Source organism: Delphinus delphis, chromosome 5, assembly GCF_949987515.2.
Source record: "Delphinus delphis chromosome 5, mDelDel1.2, whole genome shotgun sequence".
Taxonomy (NCBI): domain Eukaryota; kingdom Metazoa; phylum Chordata; class Mammalia; order Artiodactyla; family Delphinidae; genus Delphinus; species Delphinus delphis.
Window position 1 is genome coordinate 40286497 of NC_082687.1, and position 24776 is coordinate 40311272.

General features: G+C 39.4%; 1 protein-coding gene across 5 annotated transcripts in view; it reads right to left on the minus strand.

Annotated features, from left to right (window-relative positions):
• GPAT3 (glycerol-3-phosphate acyltransferase 3) overlaps positions 1–24776 on the minus strand; it is a 56054-nt gene that overhangs the window by 22743 nt on the left and 8535 nt on the right. For all 5 annotated transcript variants that reach the window (XM_060012235.1, XM_060012234.1, XM_060012236.1 and 2 more), the window contains exon 3: positions 24651–24717. In XM_060012235.1, coding sequence (XP_059868218.1) covers positions 24651–24717 — 67 coding nt within the window. The remainder of the gene's footprint in view (positions 1–24650; positions 24718–24776) is intronic.

Genomic DNA, 24776 nt, shown 5'->3' on the forward strand with positions numbered 1-24776 from the left:
AATACGAAGGTTCATTCAATAGGTGGATATACAGCAATGTACACAAATATCGGGACTTCCCTGGAGGTCCAGTGGTTAAGACTCTGCGCTTCCACTGCAGGGGTCACGGGTTTGATCCCTGGTTGGGGAACTAAGATCCCACATGCCACCCACATGGCGTGGCCAAGAAAAATTTAATTTAATTTAATTTAAAAATATATATATACAAATATCGAATCATTATGTTGTACACCTGAAACTAATATAATGTTATATGTCAATTATACGTAAATAAATGGAAGCTCATATTTTTTAAAATGGATGTATGAAGTATATACTACACAGCAGTTAAAAGAAATTAACTAAAATTTACCAAATTAGATAATATGCAAATATCAGAAGGAACAAACATTTCAGAGTAATATGTGAAAGGTGATATTTTTATAGAGTTTGAATAATGCAAAACAATAAATACTATGTATTGTTTAAGAATACATACATGTATAGGGGAAGTATGAAAATATGCATAAAAATAATAAACATCAAAATCAGAGTAGTAGTTTCAGGTTTGGCAGGGCAATGGAATCAGGGAGGGATAAACAGGAGAATTTGTTTTGTAAAGCTTTATTTATTAAATTAGGTGGTGGCTACACATGTGCTATAACCAAGAAAAAGAAAAAGAAAAGTTACATGGAACTGACAGTTGTTCCCAAGATGAAGCTCTATATTGTAAGAGAGCAGGTACTAGCTTAAGAGCTCTTTAATAAGGCACACAAAATCTGAAATTAGGTATTATAAAATTAGATGTCAAAAGAAGCACTACTGAATTTATAATGTTACTTCCTTCTTAAATATTGACTACTGGAGGGTCAGAAATACTGACTGAATTCACCCTAAGTATGAACTTCTAACAGGAAAAAATATTCAATTCACTCCACATATAGGGGATACTCACTATGTATCAGGCATCAAAATACACCTTAGAAAAAGAGGAAATACTTCTTTTGACACCAAAAAATGATAATAAGTAGACCAAAAGTCTTCAAAATATAGATATAAGTACATATCAGGTTTAACTAGCACAGACAGTTTCTATACTGGTTTTATTGTCATTAAGGAAAACTCGTTATTATTAATAAATTAATCCTGATCCTTCAGAGCAACCCACAGATCTTAAATTGGTAAAACCCTGATTCTAGAAAATATTTCCTTTTGTTTCGCAAGTTAACCTCAAAAAGGGAAAGCCATAAACATTTGAACTTTGTCCTTAACCAGTGCTTTGGCCAACACGACAAGGTTCATGCTTGGATGAAAATAAAATTAGAACAATTATATCTAATGCAAGAGATGAATTGCACAAGCTGCCTGTGCCACCTGCCTTGAGCAAGTCACTGGTACATAAATAATACCAGCTATGAAAGGCCTGTTAAAAGAAATGGAGGCTGAAGTTAAAACCATCTCAAATATAATTAACTCTAAATTAGCTGAGTGAACTATTGGAATAACTGCCCATTTATAAATCACACTACTTTTTCCATCTTCCAGCTGTAAAGTATGCTTTCTAGGTCAGCAATTACGGAAAATCAGGGTCCACCACAGACCAAAGGTGGATACAGCAGGCTTATGTATAGAAGTTGATCCTTAACCTACCAATAGGCTATATTCCAAAAGTCAGAAGCTCAGAGTTTAAAACACACTCTCTCATGGAAACTTTGAATTAGTCTGTTTGAGCTAGAGTCCTATCCAATCATAAGCCTAATTAACCCAAAATATACGTGATCATATAGTAGCAGTACCATGAAATAGAAATCTCCTTTAGCACTATTTCCACAGGAAATTTAAAAATTAAATCTGGCTTGGAATCAACAAAAACAAAACAAAAAACTTCCTTGTCTTGTAGTGACTTAGAGGGGGCATTAGGGGCACTTTCTGGGACACTGTTAATGTTCTATTTCTTGATCTAGGTGAGAGGTCCATGAGTACATTTACTTTGGGAAATCCATCAAGTTGTACATTTATAATTTTATACTCTTGTCTATGTATATTATGCTTCAATTTTGTAAAAATTGTACTTGAGATCTGCTGTACAGTATGGCCTATAGTTAACAATACTGTATTGTACACTTAAAATTTTGTTGAGAGGGTAGATCTTATGTGAAGTGTTTTTACCACAATTTTAGAAAAAAAAAGAATTGAAGGAGACAATATCTGTTAATCCCCTATTTCCATGATTTACCTATTATAGGATTAAATAAATACTAAATAGTATTAAATAAATACTTAAATAAATACGTCCCTTAAAAAAAAAAGTTTACTCTATATCCCCCTACCCAATTATTAAGCAATTGGGCAGGAAGGAGTTTACCTGTCCCAGCTCCAACTAGTGGTGGCAAGGTCCTTTTTCTGCTATGAGAATCTCCTCTGAGGGTCTCCAGTTCTTGGCAAGAAAGCCAGACCTACATTCTTCCCTCCCATGCCCCAATATCCTTCCTGATCCATAAATGTGATTGGCCTGATTAAAGAGACCAGGGTAAAGTAACTGTAAAGATTAATTGTATGTGGGCTTCCCTGGTGGCGCAGTGGTTGACGGTCCTCCTGCCAATGCAGGGGACCTGGGTTCGAGCCCTGGTGCAAGAAGATCCCACATGCTGCGGAGTAACTAAGCCCGTGCGCCACAACTACTGACCCTGTGCTCTAGAGCCCGCAAGCCACAACTACTGAGCCCGTGCGCCACAACTACTGAAGCCCGTGCACCTAGAGCCCATGCTCTGCAACAAGAGAAGCCACCACAATGAGAAGTCCGTGCACCACAACGAAGAGTAGCCCCCGCTCGCCGCAACTAGAGAAAGCCAGCGTGCAGCAACAAAGACTCAACGCAGCCAAAAATAAGTAAATAAATTTATTTTTTAAAAAAAGATTAACTGTATGCGGTTGGGGCTGGGGAGTGGGGTGGATCAGAGCAGCTGGGATTAAAGAGCGGAAATATTCAGTGCCAGCCTCCGGAGAGATAAGACCCATGTTCAATCCCTTAGGCATAGTTCAAGGTCCTGATACAATTCTAACAAGCCAGAGCGAAGGACAGATCCCTGAACAGACCACTGAGCTCTGTCCTCATTCTTCTCCAGTTCATTAATCATCATAGATATTAACACACTAATGAACGCATCAACTACGCAGTCCCCCAACTACACAGGTTTCCAGTCCACTTTTTGCCACCTTTTTTCAAAATAATTTACCATCACAAGGCTAAGCTTGAGATATACCATGTGCAAAAAATTCCCTGGGCCGTTAGTCAAGTTACAATTTCCAGCACATAAATTAGGCGATTTGACTATGCTTATTTCACAGTGAATCCTTTGTGTTCCTGACTACCACTGTTCTCCTTCCTAAGTATTTTTTAAAAATCCAGTTTACTGTTATTAACTTAGTTAAGTGTAATAATGGTATCCAGATTATGTTTTTAAAAAGTCAGATTTTTGAGATGCATACTAAGGTACTTAGAGGCAAAATGACATAATATCTAGTTTTAAAATACTCCCACAAAAGGACATTCATTAAGGTGAGAGTACGGGGGATGGGGGTATGGGATGAATTGGGAGACTGGGGTTGACATATAACACTATTGATACTATGTGTAAAATAGATAACTAATGAGAATCTACTGTACAGCACAAGGAGCTCTACTCAGTGTTCTCTGGGTACCTAAATGGGAAGGAAATCCAAAAAAGAGGGGATACATGGGTATGTATAGCTGATTCACTTTGCTGTACAGTAGAAACTAACACAACATTGTAAAGCAACTATACTCCAATAAAAATTTTTAAAATGAGTCACTACAATTATACATTAAAATACATGACAGCACACACACAAAAAAGTGAGAATACAATGTTTCTGATTGCTTATCTGTATTCTCTGATTTTCGACATTGCTCACATACTACATCTGTAATTAAACTTTTAATTAAATAAAATACTTCCACAAAGAAAAAACTGAAAAAAAGGATAGCTAAAGCAAATTCTTGTTGAATTAGGGTGATGGCTATAAGGGAATTAACTGTACTATTCTCTTTACTTTTTAAAACTGAATACTGTATTTTCTTTTTAATCTGTTTAAGAAACTCATTTGAAATGTCAGTTTAGCTGGGAATCAATTTCCTCATCTAAATCTCATTCATTCGTTCATTCAGTCATTACAGAGAGAGTTCCAGGCCAGGCACTAAAATATTCAATACACAGATGGGAGAGGGAAAAACTCAGTAATTCTCAAGCATGGCTGCACATTAGAATATCTTTGGAATCTACAAAAGTAAAGACATCAGGGTCCAATCCCAAATCAACTAAATTAAAATAACTACACTTTTTAAAATATATAGGAATGGGGGAAAAACTATAAGGAAAGATATCAAAATATTAGGTCTTTTCTGGGTAATAGGATTTCATGTGGGTAACTTTTAATTTTCTTATACATCTGCAACGTCTAATTTTTCAGTAAAGTATATGTATTATTTTACATAGTGAGAGAAAAGTACTAAAAATGCTATTGTTAATAAACAAAACGAGGGCTTCCCTGGTGGCGCAGTGGTTGAGAGTCCGCCTGCCGATGCAGGGGACACGGGTTCGTGCCCCGGTCCGGGAGGATCCCACATGCCGCGGGGCGGCTGGGCCCACGAGCCATGGCCACTGAGCCTGCGCATCCGGAGCCTGTGCTCCGCAACAGGAGAGGCCACAACAGTGAGAGGCCCACGTACCGCAAAAAAAACCAAAAAACAAAAAAACCCAAAATGAGATATGTACTACTACTTACCCACCACATGGCTATAATTAAAAGGGCCAAAACTACCAAGCACTGAAGAGGCTATAGAATGCAGACACAGCTCTCAGAGTGTACAACCATTTTGGAATACCATTTAGCAGTTTCCAACAGTTAAACACACTTGTTTACCCTATGACCTGGCAATTCCGCTTCAAGGTATGTACCCAAGAAAAACAAGTAAACAGGTTCACAACAATGGTCATAGCAGTTTTATTCCTAACAGCTAAAAAATGTAAAATAACCCAAATGTCAATCAACACAATAATGGGTAAACAAATTTTTATGTATTTGTATAAAGAAATACTCCACAACAATTAAAAAAAAAATCCACTGATTCATGTAACACGGAGAAATCTCATAAACATTATGCTGCTTGAAAAAAACACAAAAGAGCCCATTCTATATGATTTCATTTATGTGAATTTCAAAAAAAAATAGGAAAAACTAATTGATAATGACAGAAATCAAAAGAGAGGTTACAATGAGGACTGAGGGATGAGTCACGCCTACTAGGCAGGGCCTGAGAGAACTGTGAGATCATGAATATGTTCGGCTGAATCTGGGTGGTAGTCACATTGGTTTACAAGTATGTAAAAATTCATCTTGTTGAACAGTTGATATTTGTGCAGTTTAATGTATGTTAATTATGCCTCAATTTTGGGGGGGAACCAGAAAACTGTTACAGGGACTTCCCTGGTGGTCCAGTGGGTAAGACTCCACGCTCCCAATGCAGGGGACCCAGGTTCAATCCCTGGTCAGGGAACTAGATCCCGCATGCTGCAACTAAGGGTCTGCCTGACGCAACAAAGATCCCGTGAGCCGCAACAAAGACCCAGTGCAGCCTAAATAAATAAATAATTTTTTTTTTTTAAAGAAAACTGTTACATTTAAGAATCTTCACAACTTTTAGCTATAATCCCAATTAGAGGCTCTAGCCAATCATACCTACCCTTCCCACGAATAATTTTTGTCTTCCTTCCTAAACTAAAAAGACAACTGACATTTATTGAATGCTTCCTGATGCCAGACTGTGTGCTAAACCCTTGACATGTACACTCATGTAATCCCCATAATCCTATGAGGTATTGTCTATTATCCCCATTTTACAGACTAGGAAACTAAGGCTCAGGATGATTGGGTAACTTACCTGGAGCCATGGGGAGAGAAAGGAATAGAACCAGCATTTGAAACCAAGTCTGTGACTCCAAAACCAAATGTTCTCTCATATTCTAAACTTTCAAATTCCATGTCACTCTGTCCAACAGTTGCTCTTTGACAAACCTCAAAGATGTAAGATCTTTCCCATCAACTCCACATCAGCCCCAGTTCTTCCTTGCTAAAGAGAAGCCCTGAGTAGCACTTTTACTGAGTATCTGTCCTACCTTTGAAGGAAGAAATGGAACTTTGATATGGGAAAACCTATAAGTGGCCTCCATCTGTCATTAATCTGGACACGCACTTGTCACTGACTGATTTAGGCTTAATCATCCCTCCCAGGAAGCAGGAACTCAAGTCACTGGTTTTTTTTTTTCATCTGGGGCAGGAATCTTTTACAGCCTGGAGCACACCCCATTAGGTCTTCCTACAATAAGCCCAATAGAAAACAGCACCTGGGCAGTGGTCCATTTAATACTCCCTCAGTTTGTAGTTCAGCCAGGTCCAAGTTGCCCAAGGAGGTTGTTCTGTCCAATCTGTGATTCAGCACACAGATGTCCTGCCGGTATCCTTCCTCTTCAAGTCCTCTCTGAGGCAGAAGCAGCTGCCCCAGGCATCTTGCAGGCTAGTCAAGGTTTAGAAGGGATAATCACCCTTGACGTTTTATTGTTGTTACTGTTAGGGTTTATTCTAAAGTCATTTACCTCTGTTATATCCTCATTAACCTGGACTGTCACCCAGCCAAGGTTTGTAGAAAACAGCCTCTATACAACCTGCTATATCCTCAGCCATGACTCTACATTGAGTTCAAGGTCTCTGAGCCAAAGACAGATTGACTGTAAAACTAAGAAGGTTAAGCTTCAGTCTCCTCACCTGCACGGCCCCTTCCAAGCTCCCACACCTAATTTTGTGTATTCTTTTTCTTAAAGAGAGTCTCCAAATTGTATAAGCTTCAGGCCCCCGCAACCTGGATTGGTCCCCACCTCTGAATCAAAATATCATTTTGTTGCTACAAGCGACAGATCTATGTTAACCCCTCACCCTACAACCTAAAATGATTTAGAAGAAGAAATACTTAGGATGAGAGAAACATGTTATTACCAGCAAGTATTAGAACACTGAGAGTTCACAGACACACATTAACATCTTTCTGCTTAGTTTCACCTATTATTGATAATATTTTATCTATTTGATTGTCAAATTAGCAATATACTTGTAAGAGGGGTTGCTGTTGGCTAGGTCATTTTTTGGTTGCTGTTTTAAGGTTTGAAGTTTATCTCTTCTTGGAAGTAGAGAGATCGGTAAGGATGAAAAACAAAAATATGAATACAATGCAAACTGAAGGAAAAAAACCTCACTACATAAAAGTTTCACAAGTGTCCCTGCTTTAGAATGAGACTTGTATGTACCATACAATAGGTCCATAAAAAGAAAAGGGGGCAAAATCAGCAGAACTATCATGACCCATGATATACATGAAATGTGCTCAAAATAAATACCGACTTAGCATCTCCTTTGGTTCCCTAAGAGCTACCCAATCATGATTGCCTAGTTTTTAAAAAAGCTTTAGAGTTATGAAACTACTCGTGCTCCCCCCCCCCAGTAATGCTTCCCCAGTTGGCACATTTAAGAGTCACATTCAACTTTTTTTTTCACATGAAAACGGTAAAGTTTACTTTAAACACCTACACATCCCACTAGTTAATCCAAGTAAGAAAAACAAAATAAGGACAGGGGAGAAAGTCCACATAAAATACAAAATAAGAATTTACAAAGAAGAAATAACATAAACAGAAAAGTATAAAAATCATAAGAAACAACGTTGCACAAAGTCCTATGCAAATGAATATAATAAAAAGCTAGTCAAAGTGGATAGCTTTCTAACTAAGAAAACATTACTAATACTGACACCAAGAGATGAATGCTCTAAACGATGGGGGGGACGGTTCAGGCGGTAATGTGAGTGCTGGGGAGCAGCAGATGAAGCTTTGCGCGACCGCCGCTCATCTCTTGCTGTGCGGCCCAATTCCTAACGGGCCTCATACCCGGGAATTGGGGACCCCTGCTCTAAAGAGAACCATTTTCACAAATGCAGTCATGTTGTGAGGAGTAAGGAAACTTTACCTGTCCCAGACCCGAACCGTTTTACAAGGAATTTTACCAAACCTTTAAATCTGAGAAGAAAGGGCATAAAGGGGGAAGAAGGGAAGTAAGTAGGTAGGTAATACACTAATCTCAAATATAAGGATCAATTGCAAAAATCCTAACTCCAATTTTGGCACAGTTTCCAGCACCATATTATGACCAAGCAATGTTTAGTCCATAAACACAAAGATGACTCTAATATTAAGCTATTAATGTAATTTACCATAATATGCCTAAGGGGGTGGGAGGAATACTCATCACCAAATATGCTGAAAAGCACGACAAATTCAACATTCATTCTTGATTTACAAAACAAGCATCAAGAAGTATTTCCCATAAGATGGAAAACTAGATCAAAGCCAACCTGACGCTTACAGGGAAGACGCTGCAGGCACTACAGCCTGTCCCCAGCAGGAACAGTAGCTAACACCACTGCTAGTCAATGCTGTATTGGGGTAGCAGCCAGCACAATTAGACAAGGGAAAGAAATGAAGTATAAACTGGAAAAGAAAGAAAATACAAACTAAAGTTGAATAAGAAGTGGTAAAACTATCACTACTAAGATAAAATAGCTGCATGCCTGAAAAAAAAAAAGGAAATCTGAAACCTACATAAGTAGAATTCTTACTTTTTTATATCCTTCTGCCTTACTAAAATCAAAGCTTTCCAATATACAAACAACAATCAGTTAGAAGATATGATGGAAGAAGAGACTTCATTTATAATATCTACTGGAATTATAAACTTAAGAGGAAATGGACACTGTCTAAGGAAAACTTTCAAACACCTCTGGAGGGTACAAAGAAACACCTAAACAAATGGAAAGATGTAATGTTCTTGGAGAAGAAGACTCAACACAGATAAGGTCAAACCACCCTCAGTAAACTTATAAATTTACCACAATGCCAATAAAAATAGATAGTTGTATTTCCTCTGGAACATAGACAAGCTGAATGTCAAGACCATACGGATCATAAGCAAGAATTCACAAGACAGTTCTGTAAGGAAAAGCAATGAGAACAACGATCCCTGCCAGATATTAAAATGTCAATAATTAAAACAACGTACCAGTACATGAGAAGACAAGTAAACACTGCAGAATAGACAGTTCAGGAATAGATCCAAAACTATACTAGAATTCAGGAACTTATTAAGGTTGCATCACAAATCATCTGGGTAGAGATGGGCTTTTTAATAGACAGTGTGGCAACATCTGGATAGCCATCTGGACAAATACACCAGAATAAAAGAATCAAATATTTAAATTGTTTTTTTTAAAGCCATAAAAGTAGTCAAAGAAAACACTGGAGAATTCCCTTAAGACTTGGCAGAGGGAAGATTTTTCTACTAAAAAAACTAAAAATCCAGAAGCTATAGAAAGAAAATATTGATAAATTTGACTACATAAAGATGAAAAATATCGGACTTCCCTGGAGGCTCAGTGGTTAAGAATCCGCCTGCCAATGCAGGGGACATGGGTTTGAGCCCTGGTCCCAGGAGATCCCACATGCTGTGGAGCAAATAAGCCTGTGCGCCACAACTACTGAGCCGGTGCTCTAGAGCCTGCGAGCCACAACTACTGAGTCCGCGTGACACAACTACTGAAGCTCGCATGCCCAGAGCCCGTGCTCCACAACAAGAGAAACCACTGCAATGAGAAGCCCGCGCACCGCAATGAAGAGTAGCCCCCGCTCGCCGCAACTAGAGAAAGCCTGTGTGCAGCAACGAAGACCCAACACAGCTAAAAATAAATAAATAAATTTATTAAAAGAAGAAAATATCTGCATAGTAAGAAGCATGATAAGCAAAGGGGAAAAAACAATTGCAAACTGAAAGCAGTATTTTTATCTCAGCACAGACAAAAGCTAATTAATCACTTTAATATATGAGAAGGTCCCAGAAATCAAAGTGAAACAGAAATCAAGAGAGAGAGAAAAATGGGCAAAAGAAAAGAAAAATTGCCAAAAGACAGTTTCCAGAAAAAGAAATACAAATGGCCCTTAAGTATAAAATGTGTACCAAATCACACTCTCTATAAAAGAGATGCAAATTAAGAGTAACATGAGTTTCCACTTCTCACCCATCAGACTGGTACAAACCCAAAAGTTTGACATACATTTACAGCATTGGTGAAGCTGTGGGGAAAGAGGCACTTCCATACATCCCTAGTGGAAGTACAAATAGTACAACCATTAATGAAGGGTGATTTGGTCATCAATCAAAATTACAAATGCTCTCTGACAGAGCAATCCCATTCATGTCACAGATTTATGTTACATGTATTTCATATTACAAATAATGTGAATCGCCACATATTTTTTGATAGCAAGAGGTGGAGAACTACAGGTAAGAAACCATTTGCATTGATGTAATGAAATTTCTTGTAGCTGTTAAAAAAAAAGAAACTTTCTAAGTAATAATATGGAAAGGACTATAGGCTATAAGTGAAAAACTGGCTCAGAGTAGTGTTTACTGTACATCATCTTTGGTATTAGCAACTGAAGAAAATAACAAACATTTCCATTACAATAGCACGTTTGAGGTCACATAAAGAACCACTGGAACATCCATAAGACACTAAAATGGCATAGAGGTAGAAAGTAACGGCTAGAAGCTACACGTATCAAAGCACATGTTTTTAAATTGCTATGATTTTTGTACCATGTGAATGTAAATACTACCTATGCCAGAAAGTTTTTAAAAGATGTGTAAACCCAAATTTAAAATGTTTACACAAGAACTTGCACACACATATCCTTTGTGTGTCATCTGCTGGCTCTCCCAGAATCCCATCAGTCTGATGGCTCAGCCTATGCAGAACTGCAAAGATGCAACAAAGTGAAACCATACTACGATCACTTTCCACATAAACCAGTGTCATCCCTGCATTTCAAATCTTACCCTAAAATACGTAATTTCTACGTTAGCTTTAGAAGTCCCTAATAACCCCACCACCACCTCACATGTGTAGACACTCACAGAAAAGCAGTTTACAGATAAGGTATTCACTGTTTTTATTTCTGAAAAAGAGTTGATAGAAAACATCTATTGAAAAATATAGCACAAAAGAGTATCAGTGGACAGAGGAATGAGGAGAGAGAAAATATAGAGTTAGAACTCTCTCTCCTCTGAGTTTCCACTCTCTCTCTTTTCCCTGGTTGATCTTCATCTGGTTCATTTATCTCTTCCTGCCCCCCTTTTTTCTCTAGCCTCTATAAATGTCTTTCACTCAGTGAGTTCATTCAATCTACCATTTCAACTTCCACCCTCTGCAAATAATTCCCAAATGTACATCTATAGTCCTGACGTCTTCCCCAAGGCTCACATGTTTTTTTTTTTTGCTTTGGTTTTTTTTTTGTGTGTGTGGTACGCGGGCCTCTCACTGCTGTGGCCTCTCCCGTTGCGGAGCACAGGCTCCAGACGCGCAGGCTCAGCGGCCATGACTCACGGGCCCAGGCACTCCGCAGCATGTGGGATCTTCCCGGACCGAGGCACAAACCCACGTCCCCTGCATCGGCAGGCGGACTCTCAACCACTGCGCCACCAGGGAAGCCCCAAGGGTCACATTTTTATATGGCTGCACAGACCCTCCACCTCTGCACCAGCCCCATGGCTCTGGTTCAAGGCCCCAATACCTTCCAGAATGGCTTTCCATCTACCACCCTCCTTTCTCCACTTTCCCCACCCTCTTCCTAACCTGCTTCCAAAAAGCTACCAGATTTGTCCTGAATTTAATTAAGTAATTTCTTGGCTTGGAATTTCAAGGCTTTTTAGGATTGAAATATCCAATCTCGACACTTTGCACCTCCAACTCATCTTCATTCATCCTAGCTCCAACCAGACTAAATCAGTTCTTGGGCCCCTAATATCTCTTAGGCTCTCCTACTCTCCTGCCTTTGCTTACAATTTCTTCCACCTGATACCCCTTTTTCTAAAATTACTCAAGATTCTTCACATCAGCAGACCTCCATTTTCCCCTTTTTCATTTTCCTTGAGCCCATGAACCACCAACCCCCATTCACTATATGATGCAGGAGTTGTTTTAACTGATTATCAGCAAAGACAGGGAAAAAAGTCCATGTTACATCAAACTTACAAAGTATCACTTATAAGTTTCTAAAATTAAATCAGGCTTACACTAAAAGACAGAATGGATGACTTGTCCTATGAGGGTGAGGGTGAAATGGCAAGGCAATGCCCTCCCTTAAAAAAAAAAAAAAAAAGATGTTAGTTCTTTTTTGTTGATTACAAAATGCCTGTTTTTCTCTTGTACACATACCCTGATACACATGCCTCTGTATTGATTAGCAATCTTGGGCACAGGCTCATTGAGATAAGCATCAGAGGCTGAGCACCGTCACACGCTGGGATTTCGCAATGCCTGCTGGCATCACACACAATGTCTGTTGTCAAGGGTCATGCAGGTTGACCACTGACTGGCAAGGAAATTCACTGTTTGGAACATGAGTCACTGAAAATGAGGACATTCATTTAGTCAAGTAAATTTGTGCTAATGCTGTTGCAGAAGCAGGAAGAGGAAAGGATGCATCTGCATGATACACTAACAGATACCAACTTAATTTAATAAACAAAAAGCTTACCACACTTTGAAAAAAAGAACATACACCTACCCTTTGCAAAGGCTTGGAGTACTTTACATAGTCTACCAAGCAGGTGAACGCTTGAATTAATCACACATAGCCAACGTCTGTACTCTCTATCCAATCTTGATCTCATTTTCTCTCTCTCTCCTTTTTTTTAAGGGATGGTCTCTGGAATTCATTATCAACTTCCCCTCTGCTAGTTAGCTATTTATGTATGTATGTATGTATGTATGTATGTATGTATGTATGTATGTTTGTTTGTTTGTTTATTTGGCTGCACCGGATCTTAGTTGTGGCACGCAGGATCTTCATTGCTGTGTGCGGGATCTTTAGTTGCGGCATGCGGGATCTTTTAGTTGCGATGTGCGTGCTCTTAGTTGTGGCGTGTGGGATCTAGTTCCCCAGGGATCGAACCCGGGCCCCCTGCATTGGGAGCACGGAGTCTTAACCACTGGACCACCAAGGAAGTCCCTCCCCATTGCTTAAGTCAAGAGAATGCCACTGGTTTCAAAGGGATACCTGAAATCACTGCCCTTAATGCTGTTTTCTCTTGCAACTTGAAGAAGGTTGTCATTTGCTACGTATATGCACTGTCTCCAGAGTACCTTAAATTTTGTAAAGGCCTGAAGCCATGTTCCTCCAAGTTGCTGTCCTCTGCATACAATGCATTTTTCCAGGTATCCAAAGATAATAAGGCCAAATGATCCACCGACGAAGTTTGTCCATGGCATCCCCTGCACCCTCAGGCATCAGGGTCCACTTCTATTTCCCAGGTGAAATTAGCAGGTGCAGGCTGCCCAGTGCTCAACACCAGAGAAGCACAGAGGCAAATCCTGTTTCCAGAAAGAAACACCTGGAAAGGAAGAAGGCTCTAAAGCCCTAACAGAAAAGCATCCCGTTCTTTACTCTCATTCACCAGGTATCCCAGAAGTTACAGGAGACATAAGGGGTCTACTGGTTCTGCTCCCTGAGAAACCTTCGGAAGATGGGCTAGGGCTCCAGGGTATAGAAGCTCTTCTCTAGCCAGCCCAAGCTTTGGCGGAAACAGAGCTTTTGAGGAAGAGAAGCAGAGATACCAGGCACCTGACCTAGAAAAGCGAGGGAAGGGGTCCAGAGTAGAGCTTTTCATCACACTGTTCTGAGGTTGGCACACCAAGGAGGAGGGCCCTGCCTAACAGTTTGCTCACCCCCAGGGCATCCAGACATCACTGGCTTCTTCCTACCCCAACCCATGAAAAAAACTGTCTAATCACAAGTCCAATGGGATCTCTCCTTCCTCTGAGCCCAAGAGCCTATTCTCAACAAACGTAGAACCCACACTATCTGCTCCCTATCTCCCCCAACTTGCGTGTACGAGGCGTGTTTTGGTGCCCTCGCCCCTCACTTTCTTGTTGGTTCGAAAACTTATGCTGCCCCAAGTGCTTCAGCAAAAAAACAGAAAATTGGGAAATGCTATTACAAAATCTCTTGAAGAAAGGAGAAAAGGTGAAGAGGGCTTGAGGAGCTGTTGCTACTTTCTGGCAGAATAAAAGAACTGATGAAGAGCTTTCTCTACCCATAGAGCCAGTGACCCACAAGCAGACACCGATGTTACAGAGATAAACACCACATAAAGACAGATTGAAAACTGAAATACTTAAAATATTTATAGGGAATTTGTTACAACCAAGACAAAAAGGCACTGCTAAAAAATGAAAAGAGTTTTGTTATATAATTTATACCTCTCCCAAAATTCTCAATTACCTATCCAATTTGCAAAAAATCTCTATGTAATCTACCTACTAGTCTGGTCCAGTTTTCATATCCTTTTTTGCTAACGAGAAGTTCTTTCTTACATCTATCAATTTTTTACTTCAATTTAAGCCAATCTTTTTATTCCATCTTTTATGGATATGGAGGAAAAGTGGGATGGCTTCCTCTTTCTAATAATTAACCAACTGAAAAATGTATAATCCCTCAGCTTTTTTTTTTTCTTTTTCTAAATTCAATAATCAACCCTCACAGATCTCATTAAACCCTTTATACAGGCTTCAGAATTTCCTCTTTACCACCCTTAATACAAACAGTAAACCTCAACTTACCTGTGCCTTTATATCACATCTAAACTGCTTTGCATTTGAGGCCCTTCATAACCTAATCTTATTTCTATCTTTTGTCTCTTCTATAAACTAAGCTCACTCCCATTGTTATTTAAATGATTCCCTCATTTTCCCAGTTTAGAAAGCCATCACCTTAGTTAACCTCAATCCACCTCCACATGGCCAGTTCAACACCAAACATCCACAAAAAACCCTCTCTGATGTCCCCCATCCAAAATGATCTCCTTTCATGCTACGCTCATTGTTTCTTCCTCAAATTTATTATATTTCTATGTTTGTGGACTTCAATAACACCAGTGCTGCCTGATTCTCAACTGCCACATGGATATCCGGATCTTGGTGATATCTCCTTGACTAGGCTAAGGGTTGCTTGTGGGCATAGTTCCGAATATAACGTAGGCACACGGAAGACACGCAGGAATCACTGTTCATGGCCAAGACCAGGGCTAGTGATTCAAAGCAGCGCATCACTGTGTAGTTAAACATGCTGGCTCTTTTATGCACTGCAGCATCAGTCTAGGTTCTATGCCCTGCTTTCCACTGCCTGCTTATCTAAAACTCTGCCTGTGGCTTTCTAAAGGGGCCAGTTCCTATCATGTATTTAACCAAGCCTGGTTTCTTATCCCATTTTGGAGCATCCTCCTTGGGTAAAGGATCTTGAATGTTTTCCTTCTCTCTGGTGGCTCATTCATCAAAACCATCAAGGTTACTTTAAACTCTATTCCTGTTTCCTAGGCTGTTTAAAACCTGACTAATTTAAGAGCATTCAGTCCACCATACTGCACTTCAATGATGTCAAAGTCATCAACGTAACCTCAAACAATACAACCAAATCTAAGCCAAACCCAATTACTCAACAGGTTCCCTTCCTTTCACTTAGTGGTCCTCTGATGAGCAGTGTGAGAAGCCCCATCTAATCTCCAGATCAGGAGTGTGACAAGGTTTCATCAGGAAGGCCAACCCCAGGTCAGTTGGTAGTGAGAAGCTGTCTACAGGTTTGTGCTAAAGAGGACTTTTGAGGCCACATCTTGGTTCATGACAAAGACGTCATCAATTAGTGATGTCTGTCAGGGCCATGGGAAGGGTAACAGGTAGAATGGATTTGTTGACTGTGTTATTTGGGATTAAGATAAAAGCAAAAGCTTTACTGAAATAAAGCTTCTATTTTCCTGATTTCTACATGGTTTATATAACTATAATAGAATAATTTGCCTTTTTTGTATTGTGAGTAATTTTCTATTAGTATCTCTCAGTTATCAAGACTAAAAGTACTAAGCTAGAAGTACTGGAGATGTACTTTTAGTCTCTTGAGAAAGGTGGATGAGAAAATCTACCTTCTTTTTTATCATTATTTACCCCAGTTAGTTCTCCAGAAACTTATAAAATAATCAATGCTGATTATAAAATGAGAGGATTTTAGCCCCAGATATAAATATTAATCACAGAATTAAATATGTGTGTATATCCATTTTAAAGCATAAGTGGGGTGGAAGTATGGACATTGCAATCAGTTGCCAATCAACACTGCAGAGAAACCAACAGGCATTTAGAATAACAGGCAAAGTTTCATTTTAACAATTAACATTTTAACATCTCATTCAATACACTGTTGACCCATATCTTGACTGACATCCACATTAACTTCGTTTATTTGGACATAAGTAGTCTGATTAAACAAGAAATCCCACAACACAGAAGAGTCCATAAACTTCATCATCAAATGAACCATCAATTCAATTAAAATGTCAACCTTATGGTTTTGCATTTATGTACAGTATCTTTGATCATAATGCTTGATAGTCTTAATGGATTTGTTTTCTTTAAAATTTCTGTTGATGATTTAGGATTGAAATGATATGAGTTTCCTAGGATGTGACAAAGCCAACACTCAGCAGAGGAGATTCCATTTGTGGAAAAGTCACCTCAACCTTCAAAGGGAGAATTAGAAGACACTGGCCAGAGGGGCTGGTAAGGAAGGCATGATTTAGGGTAGGGAGTGGTGGCGAGGGATTCTGAGTAGGAAAGACAAATTGGGATTCCTTTTCAGGCTATCTTTGACTAGCGATGTGATCTGAAGCAAGTTATTTGACCTTCTTCACCTGTAGTTTTCTCATCAGTAAAATGAGGATTAACAAGATGTTATCCTCATGTAAATAATGTAAATTAATTTTGCACAGTGGAGTTGGTGTATAAGAAATAGTGGTGATTATTATTATTATTGATAGGTTCTTATCTATAAGGCAGAAACAAAATAGAGAAGCTCTGGAGTTTTGATCAGGGTTTTCTCTGTGGGGTAGGGTGGCCAGAAGCGGTATGGTGAATGGGAGGTTGGTTTTGGGAACACTTTTTTATTTATTTATCTATCTATCTATCTATCTATCTATCTATCTATCTATCTATTTATTTTTGGCTGCGTTGGGTCTTGGTTGCTGCGCACGGGCTTTCTCTAGTTGCGGCGAGCGGGGGCTACTCTTCATTGTGGTGCACGGGCCTCTCACTGCAGTGGCTTCTCTTGTTGCGGAGCACGGGCTCTAGGAGCACGGGCTTCAGTAGTTGTGGCGTGCGGGCTCAGTAGCTGTGGCTCATGTGCTCTAGAGCGCAGGCTCACTAGCTGTGGCGCACGGGCTTAGTTGCTCCACGGCATGTGGGATCTTCCCGGACCCATGTGCCCTGCATTGGCGGGCAGATTCTTAACCACTGCGTCACCAGGGAAGTCCCTGGGAACACTTCTAAAATGACAAACTGGATTTTGAATTTGATGGGCACCTGAGGAGATGTCTGCTCCTCCCAACAGTAAAGACAACTCTAAATAAACAGGGGATGTGTTCTCAAGTTGACTGTCCTATAATCTGATCCTATTATCTTTTCACTCTCAAAGAATCCTTGTGTCTTAGTTTTCACCCAGCTTTTTCAAACCTCCACAGTTCTGAGATGAAGGTACCCTCTTCTAAACTACTGAGGTATTTGGGACTAAGAGAGCTAAATCACCAACAAGATCCCCAACTAGTTACTGCTGAGGATAGAAAGATTTAAAACCTGTTTATATTAGGTACATTTTTTTAAAAACTAATTTCACAGAAAATAGGGACAGGGCACAGGGCAAGTCATCCACTTTGTTACAGCTGTATGAAAAGAAAAACAATCTGAAAAACAGTAGAGAGTATGTTTTATGGGCTAAAATATACCGGAAAACCTGGTTTATTAGCATGGGAGCCTTTCTTTCTGTGACTTACCACTTAAATTGCTCTTTCTCCACCCATCCCTCACAATGCAGTTAAAAGTATTAGTCTGCTCTGACAGTCTGCCTTCCTCTTTCCTGCCAGAACCACTCCATCTCGCTTACTCACTGTTGGCCAGAATTACATGCTAAGTCATCTACTTTCAGAGGTGAGAGCACATACTCATATGCAAGTCTCTAACCCACTCTAAAGTAAAGTTTCTCCTAAAGAAGCAGTCTATTTTCCTCGGATTACGAGGTGAAGTTTGAAGTTTGTCTCACCTCTACCTTTCCTTAAGGAACATGCCTCCTCTGCCACCATCCAGAGACCCTGTTAACACTGTGATTCCCATGCCTTACCTTGCATTCTATCTTCCCCCAAACCAGCCACCAAAAACTGTAGAAATCAAGTTCTGCTCCTTCAAGGGGCTATTAGTTAGAAAGCTAGAATAAATTATGCATAATTATGCCAGTGAGAGTGGCATAATAGATTAATGCATTATTCACTCAGAGAGGTGGTTCCCAAAGGAATGGTCCCAAAGGAGGGGGGGGGTGGGAAAGAGGAGGGTTTTGCCCCCAGGGGACAGTTGGCAATATCTGGAGACACTGTTGGTTGTCACATTAGGGGTGTGCTACTGTCATCTAGTGAGTAGAGACCCAGGACACTGCTAAGCATCTTACAACACATAGGACCTCTCCCTGTGACAAAGAATTATTCTGCCCAAAATGTCAGTAGTACTGAGGTTGTGAAACCCAGCTCTAGGAGGTAATATATTTCAGTTAACAACGCCTTTGTTCCACAGGTTTAAGTTTCTATTCCAGGCACTAGGCATGCTGACTAGAGATGTATTTTGGAGCATGTAAGCATCAATCACACCCCTGAGACAGGTACCTATTTTCTATTCATATGAAACTAGTTCCATTTATCAGACTACAGACTCTAGCTGAAGGCTTAATGATATTTTATTTGGTTGGTTTTCTTAATGTTTATGTTTAAAATACAAGTTTAACCAAAAAATATGAGTTCAACAAAGAAAAAATTCCATTGTCATATCTGCTTCAGATATTTTTGAAGAAAAAAATTATAGGTACAGTTAAAGCCCACCTCCCCATCTATTCTCCTCCCTCCTAGCAGATATATCATTTCCACATGTATTTTATACTTATCTACATACATCTACATAAATATATAGTTATCTGTTTAAGGTACTAAATTTTAAATGAATGTTATTATACTATACATTTCTTCTCTCTCAATGTTTGTCCATTTTGTTTTCTTCATGTAAATCCAGTTAGTTCTTTTTGATCACTGTACAGTACAAATAAAGCAGCTTACATAATTTTCCTCCTAAGGAGTGACTGGGTCGTCTCCACATTGCCACTTTTTGTATGCACCTGTAACACGTCTCCTAACACACACATGCTGAGAGTTTGGGTAGGTCTGGTATCTTAGGAGAAGTGGAATTGTGGGGTTACAGTGCTACGAATCGCCAAATTGCTCTCCAAAGTGTCCCTGAACTAAGTTTTCATTATATTGCACTTAGAAATGCAGATGACTGATCTTACGGTTTTAAAACAAGCAAACAAAAAAGAATCAAACCTTTGCCTTCTGCAGAACTATATTAACATATGAGGATTAAAATACATGGTATGCTAGTGAATTTTTTCAGAAACACCTTCTATCAAGTAATTTTGTTCCAAGAAGAGAAACTGTACTCCATATGTCCAATAAAGGCAGTGTCAATAAATAAATAAGCAAACGTATTTGTGGACCATGACTGAATGTCAAATCAAACAATCAGTTATCAAACCATTTTGAAACTGTTACAGAAATTTATATATGGACTATGTATTAGATGATATTAAGAAAATATTAAGCTTGTAAAAGGGATAAAGGCATTGTGGTTCTTTTTTAAAGTCCTTTTTTAAAAAATGTATAAAAAGATGAAATCTTATATCTGCACTGAATACTTTAGCAAAAACTGAGGAGTGATAGATGAATCAAGTGTGGCAAAATCTTGACAAAAGTTGGCTATATGGGTTATCACACTAAGTGAAATAAGTCAGAAAAAGACAATTATATGACATCACTTATATGTGGAATCTAAAAAAATAGCACAAATGAACTTATTTACAAAACAGAAACAGACTCACAGACATAGAAAACAAACTTATGGTTTACCAAAGGGGAAGCCAGCGAGTGGTGGGAGAATAAGTTAGGAGTATGGGATTAACAAATACACACTACTATATACAAAATAGATAAACAACAAGGACCTATTGTATAACACAGGGAACTATATTCAGTATTCTGTAATAACCTACAGTGGAAAAGAATCAAAGTAAAAACGGATAGAGATATACACATATATACATGTATAACCAAATCACTTTGCTATACACCTGAAATTAACACAATACTGTAAATCAACTGTACTTCAATTAAACAAACAAAAAACAAAAACAAGTTGGCTATATGGGTCTCATTATACTATTTTTCTACTTTTGCTTATGTTTGAAAATTGTCATCATCATCATCGTCACCATCAGGCAGATAGACTAATAAAAGCAGGTAGACATTTGGCTGTGATAAAGAAAATCTCAACCTATAACACTTCCATATCCCATAACTGGATTATTTTTCTCTCTGCAAGTAGTCAGACACGTTCTAGGATTTTATGAGCAAGATAACCCCATTAAATGCATTAAAGTCCATATCCTTGAGGACAGCAGGCACTGATTTATATTCAGAGAACTTACACCAAGACAATAGTACGAAATCAACTTAGCTGATTTAAACAGACTATCAAAAACGGCCCGCCCAAGACAAAATGAGTATAGAACATGACACTCCTCAAATTTCTGTTACAACGTATTATCCCACATTTTCTGTGAAGTTCACAGATCTGCTTAATATTGATGCAACTAATATTGTATTGGCATCAACATGGCTAGTCAATTCTCACAAAAGAATCCCAAATGTAGGGCTTCCCTGGTGGCGCAGTGGTTGAGAGTCCGCCTGCCGATGCAGGGGACACGGGTTTGTGCCCCGGTCCGGGAGGATCCCACATGCCGCGGAGTGGCTGGGCCCGTAAGCCATGGCCACTGAGCCTGCGCGTCCGGAGCCTGTGCTCCGCAACTGGAGAGGCCACAACAGTGAGAGGCCCACGTACCGCAAAAAAAAAAAAAAAAAAAAAAAGAATCCCAAATGTAAAAGTAGAGAGAAACGTTAGGCAGCCTAAATTCTCTCTGGACACGTACAACATCAAAGGCTTCACCGTAGCATTTTGTCCTTTGTGTGTGTTTGAGGGGAGGAAGAGGTGGAGGGGGCTGAGGGCAAGAGATACTGGGCAGAAGAGAAACTTAGCCCAGGGGCTTAATTAACGGTGGGCCAGGTGATCCCAAATCCTTGCTGGGACAGGGCAACGTGGAGGACCTGAGGAAGCAAGTGCATTTCCCACTGCCAACAATGCGGAGTCCGGCCAGCAACACAACCCAGGGAAAAACACCGGAAGGACTGAGCCACGGCCTCTACTTATCTATATTGTTTAGGACTCACTCCCCGGGCAAGGGCACCTTCAGGCCTTAACTCCTGCCTGTCGACATACAGTCGCTAATCACTGTGATGTCCTAGCATCGCAATGCAATTACAGTGGCATTAATCCTGAGTCATGAAAATGACATAATTAATTACATTCATTTCAATCACAATTAAAATTACTGACTCATTCAAGTCTGACAGCATAAGTTCTGGAAATCAGGTACCCAAAGAGCGAGACTGGTGGCTTCTTAGAGTCAAACGGTCCCTTGAACTAGTTACAGCAGAGTAAAATGAAAGTTGCTAAAATCTCCATCAGACCACAAGCCAGGGTCTGAGAAGATGCATTTGTTCTATGGCTAGAGTGGTAAAAGTACAGCTGATGCAAAGCAAAAGACCCAATACCCTTTTCTCTTCTTGTTTTACCACACAGTTCTCAGGGAACAAAAACTAGGGTAGAGGGTAACTGTATTCTCCACTGAAGTTGAATGCTTACCTATAACACAGTTACTTGAAGGGAGGAGAAAATTTATATTCACCACTGTATTAACAATGAGAAAAAGTCCTTAAACCCAGAAGAGGAAGGTACAATGATAGAGCTTCTTAAAGAGCTTTTATTCATGATCATATCTGAATCTCAATGAGCTGGACAGTGTTTTAACAGAAGACATGGTAGAGTACAGCCAAGGACAGCGAAGAAGTATTTAAGCACAAAGATAATAATTCCCGAGGTTCAGCTTTCAGTTGGCTTATTCAATAAAAGCACAGAAGAAGTACAACACAAGAGGGGTTTAACTGGAGAGGGAGACTTGAAAACTGTTTCCAGAAATGTGCTTCACCAAGTAGAAGAGCAGCAAAAGGAATTTTCTGGTGCAGAAAATAAACATAACTCTTGTCCCTCTTTACCTCATCTCTCCCTCTCAATTCCCTAAACCTATCATCAGCACTGTATCATTCGACATCTCAAAATTGCACCCACACCCCTGGGACCCATGGTCTGCCAGTGACCCTTGCCTAAACTTTGGCCGGCTCAACATTGACTTGTGCTCGGTTGGCTGCGGTACAGAGACACGATGCTCTGAGGGCAGGCGACTGCACCAGCCAGGCACACAGGTGCTCAGTGTTTCATCACCCTCTGCCTCTGTCTAGGACTCTGATACTACCTCTCGGCTGACTCTAAACACCAGAATGTACAGGTGTTTAGAGTCAGCTGAGACTGACTCTCAACAGGGCACACACCCTGCCACAGGGCGACTCAAGCAGGATGTAAGTCAGGATGGGAGTAGAGGTGCATACCATGTACAGTTGAGGTATTAATACAGATGAAAGCAGCACATAGCAGAGCCTAAATGAGATCTCACCTCACCCTTTGCTTATGCCACTATTTTAGCATTTATCACAGTGGCCTATCAGATGCCTGTCTCCCCACAGGAGCCATGTCTTAATCATCTTGGGATCCCCTGTCAACCTCACAGGTAGCAAATGCTCAGTAACTACAATAGTCAATTCCCAACTGCACAGGCTAAAAGGGAGAGCAGCCACTCTGAATGAAATATGATAAATTCTGTAGGCATTAGCCACACTCTAAACCATTATTATATATATTTTCTCCTCTTACTCACTTCCACTCTTTCCTGGAGGTACCAAGAAAAAGGCAAAGACCAAAAATAGAAAAGACAGATGCATGATTAAAAAAAAAAAAATCCAACAAGTGGAAATATTCACTCTCATTAGGCTGAAAAACCTAAAACAACGCTACAAACACCCTCAGCTAGTGGTTTTTTAATCCTCTTAACCTACCAAATTGAAACACTTTGTGCCCTTTTAAATTCATGGCCCAAGACATGCGTCACCACCACCCCAACCTGTAGGGTCCCATAGAATTTCACCCAAGAACAATGACAGCCCAAAATCTCACCAAGTACAACAAAAAATCAGCAATAAAGTTTGTTCTCTCCTTAAATCACAAGGGCACACATTTAAAAAGAACCCAGAAAAAAAATTTAGTAGATCTGCTACACCTGAGAGAAAGTATCTCTCAGGTCAATAAGAAGAGGACCAAGTAGAGCCAGAAATATCCAATCTTGGTTAACATGTTATTGGTGCTAACCCTTTGGTGTTTAAGTGGACACCATGAAGCTCTACTAGTTGCTTTAATCATTTGAACATAACAATCTAATTACACAAAAATGCACAGATGTTTTCACTCAGATTCTTTATTTCCTAAATGCACTATAGCATATAATTTCTACAATTCCTCTTAGACAAGCCTTCAGAAGATAAATTCCTTCTAGTGAAATGTTTGACATTTTGACCATCTTTAACCCTAAATCAGATGGGCACAAAATTGTTTCTATATTATTTTCGAAAAACACATAAAGCCTTAATCTTTTAATTAAATCAAGGGTTTATTTCTCCTTAATTTCACAGCCAGCACTTCCACAGAATTCTACTCTCCTTTGAACCCAGTGTCTTAAAAATTCTTAAAATTCTTAACCCAAGTGAAAGGGTTTATTGGGACAAAGGCAAAGCACACATATAGAAGCAGGGACTGCTTAGCTTGGCTGACTTGTCAACTCACTTCTAACAAAAATTAAGTGAGTTTCTTTACTACAGGACTTTTCTGAGCCTTTGTTACTATACATTATTAGTCTCCAAAAGGAATGTGTAGCATGTGGTGATTCCCAAGCTTATTTCACAAGGGAGTTATTTTTTTCTTTCATGCATTACTAATTAGTTTTTAGCAGGAAAGAATATTTTGAGGAACATACTTTGAGAACCACAAGTTATAAGGTGCTAATGAAACCTCAAACATAGGTTTAACTTAACACCAGGTAGTCCGATTAGCCTTTTTTTTCTTAAGACCATTAACGACCATGGGCAACCACCTTTAAATACATACCTTTAGAAATACCCTATAAGAACATGTAGATGAACCAGCACATATTACATCTTTACAGTAAAAACTCATCCAAAAGTCAGAAGGCGGCTATTTTGCATAAAGGTCAGAATTATGAACAATCCAAGGCCCATAAAATGTACTACTCTATGCATATTTGAAGGATACTTTAACCATTAAAATGAAAAGGAAGACTTACCAACAGAAGCTGAGCTTTTAAGAACTGATTCCTTTGAGACTCCTTTTTCAATTCGTAACGTGGCCCACTGTTCAAAAACAACAAATATTAATGTAAACTGTGCCACAGACACAATGCAAGATATTT